The sequence below is a fragment of the Cynocephalus volans genome, chromosome X (assembly GCF_027409185.1).
Source record: "Cynocephalus volans isolate mCynVol1 chromosome X, mCynVol1.pri, whole genome shotgun sequence".
NCBI lineage: Eukaryota > Metazoa > Chordata > Mammalia > Dermoptera > Cynocephalidae > Cynocephalus > Cynocephalus volans.
Window position 1 is genome coordinate 66966360 of NC_084478.1, and position 11325 is coordinate 66977684.

An 11325-nucleotide genomic window follows, 5' to 3' on the forward strand; every position below is an offset into this window, starting at 1 on the left:
TTGTCCATATTTATGCTTAGGTTCTTTTGACCACAAAACAAATCTTAATACCTTTAAAAAGACTAAATCATAGAAAATATGTTCTCTGACCATAATACCAGAAGGAAATTTAGAAAATTTGCAAATGTGTAGAAATTAAACAGCACTCTCCTAAATAAAGAATGGGTAGAAAGAAATATCTCAGGTAAATTAGAGAGTACTCTGAGATAAAAATCAAAGTGCAACATATTAAAATTCATAAGATGCAGGGCTCATGCAGTGCTTAGAGGAAAATTTATACTGGCGAACCCCTATATTAAAATGCTGCATTCTGGCTGGCCAGTTAGCTCAGCTGGTTAGAGCACAGCCTTATAACTCCAAGGTCATGTGTTCATATCCCCATACCAGCCAGCCGCCAAAAAAAAAAAAAATGCTGCATTCTTTTTTAAGGTATTAATCTCTTTGTAAATTTCCACCTTCATATCCTGGATATTTTTTCTTATTTCATTGTATTGTCTGAGTCTTCTATCGCAGTGAGTTTCCTTAAGATTGTTGCTCAGAATTCCTTTTCAGTCATTTAAAGGGTTTCCAGCTCTGTATAGGGTCTGGTATTTACGAATTACTGTAGTCTTTTGGTGGTGTAATATTTTCTCAGGTTTTCTCATTTCTAGTATCTCTATGTTGATGTCTGGTCATCTGGAAGAGCAGTTGCTTCTTTTGTTATCCTGGAGTGGCCTTTGAGGAGAGAGACATCCTCTTCTTTTTCTGGTCTCTGCTGATGACTATCCTTGCATTAGTGTAGTTGAGTGTCTGGTGGGCCACCTGCATGGTAGTTGTGGCTAGTGCTGGTGTCCAGTGCTTTTGTGGCAGCCATGGCTGTGGCGGTGGCTGTGGTGGGCCACCACATGGAAGTGGTGTCTTCAGTGTGCTTCTGAGGATGCTGCCCTCAGCTTCTCCCTGAGGACCCTGGGCATGTTCTGTCTCTTGCCTGCATCTGGGTGGAGGGGTTTTGGCCTCGGCTCCTGCCTTAGGACCCTGGGCATGCTACAAATAAATGTTTCTACCAGATGTAAAGCATAGTTAGGCACTGAATGACATTCAGATAGCATTTTTTTTCTTCTCAAGCTATATTGTTCTCGGTAACATTTGGGGTGTGTGTGCAGGTGTGTCTGTCTGTAGATATTTCTGTTCCCTACTTAGTAGTAGTATTGCCCCAGCTCCTGTTTCATTTAAATACTTGTTTTGATTTGTTACTTATTTTTTCCTCCACTTATTGGCTATTGTGCCACTCGTACAGCAGTCATCACTGCCAATTGAGTATTCAAGATAGCTTGTTTCACCAGAGTTGTGCACAAGAAGAGTCCTGACATTATGTTTTCTCTCAGTGCAGAGATGTTCTTAAATGAATGACATTTAGACTTGCCTCTGTGCAACAAATTTTTAGAAGACAGAGGGATTGAGCATAAAAATATTCCTAAGAGAGGCTGGCTGGTTAGCTCAGTTGGTTAGAGCATGGTGTTGTAACACCAAGGTCAAGCGTTTGGATTCCCATACCAGCCAGCTGCCAAATATATATAATATATATTACTAAGAGAAGCTGGGTGGGCAAAACTGCTGTCACTAATATGGATATGTTTCTGGTTGTCTTCTCTTTTTAATCTTTCCTCCTGATATTCTTCCAAGGTAAGAACACAATCTATAAAGGCTTCAGCCCTGAAGTCTTCCCCAATTTTGTTGTGCTATTTGTTCCCTCACTGGAGTTGGCAGAGAATTTGATAAATGTACAGAGGGATAACAAAAAGAAAAAGATATTTTTATTATAGAGACTTGTGTATGTCAGGATTTTAAGTCTTAGAAAAATAGGAATTACAACAAGATTGATTTATCATTTTGGTGCCCCATGCTTGCTTCAAATTAGTAAACATTATTGTTATCAAACTCTTATACCTGTGAATATTCCAATTTATTCATTAAACATGTCTTAAGCAATTTTCACTAATATGTTTCTATTTAATATTTAATCTCCTTGGATCTAAGCTTTCAGTAGTACAGGGTTCATAGAGAACCACAAACTATGTATAAGCAATCATTAAGATTATCATGTTCCTCCTTATTAAGCAATTTCCTCATCCATTTCCCAGCTTATTACATGGGATGGCATGGTACAATGGAAAGCACATTGAGCCAACAGTCAGGATACATGGGTTCTAACCTCAATATATAAACCCAGTTGTTTACCTTCTGGGTCCCAGTCTCCACATCTATAAGATAAAATATTTGCTGTGCCTCTATCACAGGCCTGTTACAAGTTTCAAAGAAGATAAAGTACTTTGAAAAGTGTTAATATGAAGAATTCTTGCATTATCTTTTGCATTTTCCGTATTTTTTCATGACTAAAAAAAGTACCATAACAAAAGTATAAGAAATTTTCACTTGCTTGTTTAATTAAATCCCTGGAAATACTATTGTGCTTAAATTTCACAACTGTATTCCTTCAAATTGATTTTACAACCACTCTGTAAGTTTTTGACTTGTAAATCAGTCAGTCTTTTCTATGAGAATGATTTAGTAAGCACGAATAATAGTACTAAATTATAATTTAAAGACAGTGTGATGTTCAGGTTAGGAAAATTTGCACTGATAGTCATTTGTAATCAATTCTTTTTCATTTATTTGAATATCTTATGCTCCAGAACTCATGTGGCTCATCAAACCATCTGTTTCCTCATTTCTCCTATTCTAGATACATGTTCTTTTTTTTCTAATCATAAACAGAAATATCAGTAAAAAAATAAAATGGGATTCTAGTTTTCTGAAGCTTGTTGAAAGTCAATATCATATATTGAAAAGATAAAGGTCCAGCCCTCTCTCTGCTGGTAACTAGTTGCAAAATCTCAGCTATGTCAATTTACTTTTTTTTTTTCCAATTTTATTTATGTTTATTTTTGTGGGGTACAGTGTGTTGTTTCAATACATGCATGTACTGCACAATGATTCATTTAGGATAGATAGCATAGTTTTGTACCTGGTGGTTCACTCCTTTGCTTCCCCCCTCAACCCACTCCCCTCTCAGCCTCTGGTAACCATTATTCTACTCTCTATGAGAGGCCATGCAGTATTTGTCCTTCTGTGCCTGACTTATTTTGATCTTTTTCTATTTATTTTTAGTATGTCTCATAAGTTTTTGTGTTATGTTTACCATGAGGCCTACAAAAAACATGTTATAGTTATAACAGATTATTTTAGACTAATAACTTAAGTTTGATATCTAAGAAAAAAGTGTCATCCCCCCACTTTTTGACATTTTGTTGTTTCAAGTTACATCTTTTAATAATGCCTATCTCTTATATGGTTGTTGTATTTGTTGTTGTCTTGTTAGGTTTGTCCTTTAGTCTTCATATTAAGGATATAAGTGATTCATTCATCCCCCGCCCCTTATGACATTGGAGTATTCTGAAGTTGTGAACTTACCTTTACTAATGAGTTATGTACCTTCAAATGTTTTCTTGCTGCTCCTTAGCATCATCTTCTTTCAGATTGAAGAACTCCCTTTAGCATTTCTTGTAAGGCAGGTCTAGTGTTGGTGAATTCCCTTAGCTTTTGTTTGTCTGGGAAAGGCTTTATTCCTCCTTCATATTTGAAGGTCAGTTTTGCTGGATAGAGAATTTTTGGTTGACAGTCCTTTTCCTTCAGCTCTCTGAATATATCATCCCATTCTCTTCTGGCCTGTTGGTTCGACTGAGAAATTTGCTCAGAGACTTATTGGAGCTCCGTTGAATGTTATGTGTTTCTTTTCTCTAGTTGCTTTCAGTATCCTTTTCTTTGTCTTTGGTTTTTCATAATTTGATTGTGATGTGTGTTGGGGTGTTCCTCTTTGGATTGAATTTGATTAGCAACCTCTGAGCTTCCTGTACCTGGATGCTGTCATCTTTCTCCATACTTGGGAAATTTTCAGCCATTATTTCCGTGAATATGTTTTCTACATCGCTTCCTTTTTCCTCTCCTTTCGGTATGCCAGTTATGCAGAGTTTATTTTGCTTGAAAGAGTCCCACTTTTGCTCCTCTGGTTTGATAATTTCATGTGTTTTATCTTCACACTCACTGATTCTTTCCTCAATTTGATTAAGTCTGCTGTTGGAGCTTTCTATTGAGTTTTTCAGTTCAGATAATGTATTGTTTATTTCTAGGATTTCTATTTGGTTTTGTACAATTGATTCCATCCCTTTTTCAAGTTTTTTGTTATGCTCCTGGATTTTTTCCAGATATCAATTAATTTTCTATCTGTATTTTCTTGAGACTCCCTGAACATCCTTAAGAGGGTTATTCTGAATTCTCTGTCAGACGTTTAATAAATCCACTGTACCTCTGGGTCCAGTGCTGGTGTTTGGTTTATTTCCTTTGATGGTGTCATATTTCTCAATCTTTTTGTTTTTATGTTGATGCCTGAGCATTTGAGGAGACTGCTACCTCTTCTAGATTTTATAGGTGATCTTTAGTGGTGGTAGACTTTTACTGGTTATATCAGAGGTTTATGTCTGATTTGTGGTTTTGGTTTATTCGAAAATTGAGGGAACTTCCTGTGGAGACTAGCACTTGAGCTCTGTGATTGTGCTAAATTGCTACTTTGCTGCTGATTCTCTGGGGAAGGCTTTTTGTGCAGACTGGATTTTAATTGTTGGCCTTCTAATCACTTCCAGGTCTTGTGAGGTCAGATACACCTGGGTTGTGTGGAAATTCTGGCCCCGGACTGAGTCTTTTCAACAAACTGTGCTCCCTGCAGTTCTGTTTCCCTAACCAGTCTCCACTGAGTGGGCCTGTGCTGATCAGAAGGCAGATCAGCTGCCCACTCTGCACCCCAGTGTTTCCTCAGTGGGCCAGCCTCCCCCTGTACTCAAATGCTTCCCATGGGGTGGGCCATGCACCAGTCCCTCACAATGACTTACTGGCCTTTGGATAGCTCTTTTCTTTGGTCAGCTTTGGCCCTTCCTATGTGGGTCCACTGAAACCCTGTTAGTGTCGTTGCTGGCCTGGAGGCTGGTATGGTGTGCTCCAAGGCCCTCTTCTCCCCTGCAGTCTCTAAGCAACTTCATGCAGAGGGCTCAGCTATAGCTTTTGTCATCTCCTGGTCCGTGTGCTGCAACTTCTTCCCACTCCTCACCAAGGCCAGCCCTGAAGCAGTCAGGACTCCAAACAGTCAGAGTGGTCCCTTCTGTCACTGTGGCTTCTTGCCTTCACAAACCCCACACGTCTCTCCTCTTTCCCGAGCTCCAGCAGACCCTGGTTGGTAGTCTCTGCTTTTTAATAGCTGTAAATTAATCAGTTGTGGGAGAGTGTGACGCTGGGGACTATCTATTTTGCCATCTTGATGACGTCTATCAATTTTTCCTGGGTCTCATTTCCCCGTTATAAAATAAGTGGTTTGGACTAGAGCTCTAAAACTCTTTCCATTTTTAACATTCTGTGATTCTTTTTTTAGCTTTTCTAAGTATCTCTCTGAGGAAGCTGCTGAAAAGATTAGACTTGATACTAATTTTTTTGGAGATAATACTTATTATACTTGACTTAGCCACATAATTTGCCATCCAAACTAGAGGAAACTTTTGAGAGTAAAAGGGCTTCTGTTAGTAATTACTCCAGGACAACAGCTTTAAACCAGGACTATCCAGGTAATCTAGAATGTTTGGTCACCCTAATCTGTACCCCGTAAGTGAAAGAATTATCTATGTATGTTTTAATTCCTTTTCATGATTTCCATGTTTTTTCTTACAGATCCACTGTGTGTGGAGGTTAATGCAGCATCATGCCAGCAATCTCCAGCCAGTAAAAAAGGGATGTTCACAGATGACTTACACAAGCTGGTAGATGATTGGACAAAGGAAACAGTAGGAAATTCTCTTATTAAGCCAAGTTTAAACCAACTGAAGCAGAGTCAACACAAATTAGAGACAGAAAACTGGAACAAAGTACATGAAGTAAGTTGTTTATACCTGATCCTCTTTATTTATGAAAACTAAAACCGTAAAAATTGATTCACTTAGGCCTATGGTTACAGTCACTATGAGAAAGTGGTGTGACTTGACAACATAGAGACTTCTATCCTTGTCTAGATTCATTATGTCTTTGAGCAGATCATCTTTTAGTCCAGGGGTAGCAAACTTTTTCTGGGAAGGGGCCAGTTAGTAAATATTTTAATCTTTTAAGTCATATGGTTACAACTACTCAACTCTGTTGTTGTAGTGCAAAAGTAGCCACAGATGGTATGCAAACAAATGGGCATGGGTTTGTTCCATTAGAACTTGATTTAGGAAAAGAGGTGGTGGGCCATATTTTGCTGACCCTTGTTTTAGGCTATTCTACCTAAATAAAAAAACCAAAAACACCCCCCATTAAGTATCAAAGAAGAAATCATCTGGAATGAGGGTTAATTCAATCGTGTGGTACAAGAAGAGTTTAGGTTTGAGGAAAAGCTATCTTATACTGCACATCAATATTCTTAGAGCCATTTAGTTATCTTATTTGCTCAGTAAGAAAAAGAATTTTTAAAGCTCTTTAAGCTAGAATATTACAAGAAGTGTCTTAAGTTTTGTGGACAAGGGCCGAGCCCGTGGCGCACTTGGTAGAGTGCTGCGCTGGGAGCGCAGCAACGCTCCCGCCGCGGGTTCGGATCCTATATAGGACTGACCAGTGCACTCACTGGCTGAGTGCTGGTCACGAAAAAACGACAAAAAAAAAAAAAAAGAAAAAAAAGAAAAAGTTTTGTGGACAAGATGCCTAGTTATTGCATGTGGCCTTAGTCAGGCGTACATGCAATTGAAATGTAGAAAGATGTCCACAATGCATTCTAGAGTGGCAAGAAGGCAGGCTTATAGAACAGCATACATAGTAAAATATAATTTATGCAAAATTGTATACATTTGATGTATGTTTATATACATAGATAAATATGAAAATCCATGAATAATATGCTGGATGGTGGGATTTGGGCCTTATTTTACTTTGTACTATTCTGTGTTTGAATTTTTAAAGTAAGCAACATTTTTTCAAAATGAATAAACCTATTAAACTGTGAATCAAGGCTTAGAATCCAAATTCTCATAATTGAGATATCTATGTGTGTATGTCTGTGTTATGTTTGTGCATATTTATGTGTGTGTACGTATATATATAGTGATTGAATATAGTTTGGTAAAGAAGGTCTGAAAATACATTTATTGTTAATATTGAATAAAAAATTTCAAAATCCTAGATTTCTCAAACTAATAAGCAATGTATCTGGTTGCGGGGTGGGGGGGGGCAGTGCTCTGTGTATTTATCTTATTCCTAGCATCAATTTTTACACAGATACTGTCACCATTGTAAAAACTGGAAGCTTTTAGAGGCAGATTTTAAGACATAAATGTATTTGTACTGTCAGTGAGAGACCTTCTGAGTACTGTGTGAATGGAGGCTTTTGTTTACTAGTAGGAAGATGGTTTATTGCAATACAATGGAGGATGTTTAGAAGAAGGGCGAGTAGAAAATGGTGTATGAGTAAAAGTGGTGAAAGTCTAACAGACTTGGATTCTAATCTTAGCTCAGTCATTTACTAGTTGTGTGACTTTAGACAAGTCATTTGATCATGCCTCAGTTTCCATGTCTTTCAAATATAAATGCCTTGCAGGATTGCTGTAAAGATGAAATGAGATAACACCTATAAAGTTGTACCTTTACAGGTATTACATAGTAGGTACCCCATATATGGTAACTATTTTTGTATTTTTAGGTACAGTTGATTATATCTTTGAGTGGGGAGCCCATCTCACTAATGTTCTGGCATATTACTATTCTGTAGCTTTACTTACAAGTTTTTGGTCCAACAATTATGTACCAAGCCCTTTACTGTGTGCCAAGACCTCTGCTAGACACAGGTTTGGTGAGTAAAAACAAGCATGGTCCCTATCCTCATGGAACTTATACTCTGGTGGGACAGTTAGACATTAACAGACTTGCATAAATAAATATAAAATTACAACTATAATAAGAACTACAAAAGAAAGATACAGGATACCATACAATTAGGGAAGTTTGACCTAGTAAAGGGAAGTGAAGGAAAGCTTCCCTGAGAAAGTGATGATTGAGCAGAGATCTGAAGGATGAATTAACTAGACCAAGGGGAGGGAATCTGATTCCAAGCAGAAAGAATAGCCTGTATGAGGACGGGAACATGAAGGGTCTGAAAGTAGGCCAGTTTGGCTGAAATGAAGAGAACAAGGAGGAATTGGTACACAGTGAATTTAGAGTAGATAGGGTCTTAAAAGTGGTGTCGATAAGGAACTTTGTCTTTATTTTAAGAAAGATGGATAACCATTGAAGCCTTAAGGTTGACATGATCAGACTTGTTTTTTGGAAAAGGTCACTCTGACTGAATCAAGAAGAAAGGATTATTGGGGGTAAGCGAAAATCTTGGCACACTAGTTAAGAGTTGGTCACAGTAGTCCAGTTAAGGAGAAGTTGAGTTGAAGAGAAGTAAACATATTCTAAGAAATGTTTAAGAGATAAAATGGACGAGATTTGGTGATGGAATGGATGTATGGCAGAGGGGAAGTGTCCAGGCTAGGTTTCTGGCTTGTATAACTGGATACCATTTCAGCACACCAGTCATCAAGATGGGGACCATGAGTAGTGTGTTTTGGTAAGGGAAGATTGCATTTTTGGTTTTGGGCATTTGAATTTGAGATGCCTTTGAAATATCCAAGTGAAGATTTATAACCTCTCCAAGTCAGTCTTTTTTAAAGTATAAAAATTGTGTTGTTGTTTGTAAAATAATGCCTATTATAGAATTTAATCAATGTAGAAAAGTACAAATTTTAAAATACCACCTTCAATCCTACCACCCAGAAATAAGTATCATTAACTTTATACAAACATCATTTCAGTTACCTTTTTATGTCTGTATATGGATGCATGGAAACAACTTTACAAAAATGAGACCATACTATTTGTGCTGTTTTGAATCAGAAGTATTAAATTTAATTCTACTTTAACAGAAAGAAAACACTGATATGAAGAAGGGAGTCCTGACATTAAATAAATGTTTTTTCACCTCAAGAGATATTGTCATTCATTCTTGAGTCAAGCCAAAAACCTTTACCTTAAGTTGAAAGTCTGTAACTAAAGTTTAGTTGAAACGTTAAAGTTTAGTTTCTAACTTGAGTTGAAAGTTTAGTTTAGTTGAAAGTTTAGTTTTAGCTTGACAATTCAATTTAGAAGAGCCCAGCTTTTGGGACTGACACCAAGCTCTCCTTTAAATGAGTATTATTTACTTCCATTAGACTTATTATTCCTATGTGCATAAGATTTCAGTAATCTAAAAGAAAAAAAAAAATTTCAGTAAAATCTCTATACATATGAATAATTACAATACAATGAGTCAGGCAGGAATATATTTTCTCAGTACTGCCAAAAACATAATTGTCTCATCTTGAGTTTAAAATTTCCAAGAATATAACAAATGTCAGACTCTAAGAATGAACAGAAGCGGGTAGGGGATAGGAAGGAGTTAGCTGGAACTAAGTTCAAATCCCCACCTCACTATTAACTTGGTTGGTGGTGTTGGGTGAGTTACCAGTTGTGAGCTTCTGTTTTCTCATGTGAAAATGCCTACCCTGCAAGGCAGGGCAGTTATGGAGATGAAATAAAATAAGGTGTATAACTATGCTCAGCACACAGAAAGGTACTCCAAAAATGGTAGCCACTCGTAGTAAACCAAAAGAATAGGAAAGAATATAGATTGGTAAAAGCATATACCAAATAAACTGATCTTTTGTTTTTACTTTTGTTTTTGTTAGAATACTCCATCTGCTTTGGGCTACACATCACCATGGATTTCTTCTCTGCCCCAAATCCGTGGAGCTGCCCCAACTTCCTTGCCACAAGGACTCTCACTCCCTTCATTTCCTGGACCATTATCATCGTATGGAATGCCCCATGTTTCTCAGTATAATGCTGTGGGGGGGACAGGATATCCAGTTCAGTGGGTAGGAATTTCAGGAACAACACAACAGTCTGTAGTAATTCCTACCCAAGGTGGAGGACCATTCCAGCCGGCGATGAATTTGCAGGTATTTCCAACTTCATCAGTGCAGAATCCAGCCACAATTCCTCCTGGTCCCAAATGAATAAGAGTAGATGATGAAGAAAAGGGAGATTTTTTTTTCAGAATTATTTTCAGAACACCTACGATATTAAAGTTTCTTCTTGGGTTCTGCCATATTTTTCCTCATTTGAGTTTACTTTCGACTGTATTTTGTTGGCGGTGTTGTTCCAATGTAGTATTTGATACAGCTCATCAATCTGTGGAAATGTGCAGTTTGCACATAGAACACTGCACACAGAAATGTTTTTTCACTTCGAATCCTATCCTCTTTGATACTTGATTTTTAAAAAATACTGTTAAGAATGCTTTAATTAGCTCAGTTTGAGCATTACCATTTCCAGGACACTTTCCATGCATTGCTGAGAAGCCCCCATTTTTTACTGCTGCTATCTGCAGCTGGATGATACTTTTCTTTAAAATGTGTAAAAATAATTTAGATTGATTCTCCCCAAACATGGATGAAGTAAGACCCTCCAACAGCCGGAGTCTTATGGGATTCTTCACGTTTATCTTAGGTTTACCTTTCACAGAAGGCAGGGTAACTTGGTGCAGGAAATGTTTTGGTGTATAAAATTAGAATAACTTTGTCAACCAATACAGAACATGAGCCCTTTTTAATGTGATTTTCTTCCTGTCATCACAGCAGTAGGAGTGAAGCCTTGTTTGGGGTGAGACGGAGGGAAAGGGAAAAACAGAACTGTAACAGTTCCTTGATTCTGCAGATACTGTAGCTGCTTTAGGATTTCGGTAATAATTCAAAGCAGCTATCTGCTTTCTCATGTGCATACAACATTGGTTTTGAGCATCTGAGAGGCACTGGTTTGGCTTGCATTCTTTTGCGAGGGATATATTGCTTCCGATGTGAATCTCTCTTGGGTGGGGGAGGATCCTTGTATTCTTAACAAAGGGGATTCAAGTTACATCTCTATTGATTCATTCTTCTGAAGTGAAATTTACTTGATAACAGTAGGTTTGTAGGTTTTGAGACTTACACATGAAACACTGGCTTTACAGGGTTCTAAGATATGTGGGGTATACACTGTCCTGCAGTGAGACAGTAGACCCTAGAAGGATACTATTTAAGTTGCCCTGGGCTTTTTTGGACTACCATTTTTTTTGTTATAATTTTTTATTAGTATCTATAGTGTCTTAGATGATTTTAGAACTTAGATGAGTTTGGCAGCCTCTTTAGAATCTGAGAGATCACTGTC

At 37.6% G+C, this 11325-nt stretch overlaps 1 protein-coding gene across 1 annotated transcript in view; it reads left to right on the forward strand.

The window, feature by feature from the left end:
- The window catches only part of WNK3 (WNK lysine deficient protein kinase 3), a 120291-nt gene extending 110155 nt beyond the window's left edge, over nt 1–10136 (forward strand). Inside the window, 2 exon segments of the mRNA XM_063084225.1 lie at nt 5749–5951; nt 9807–10136. Of these exon segments, the coding sequence (XP_062940295.1) occupies nt 5749–5951; nt 9807–10136 (533 nt within the window).
- Nucleotides 10137–11325: the final 1189 nt, after the last annotated feature.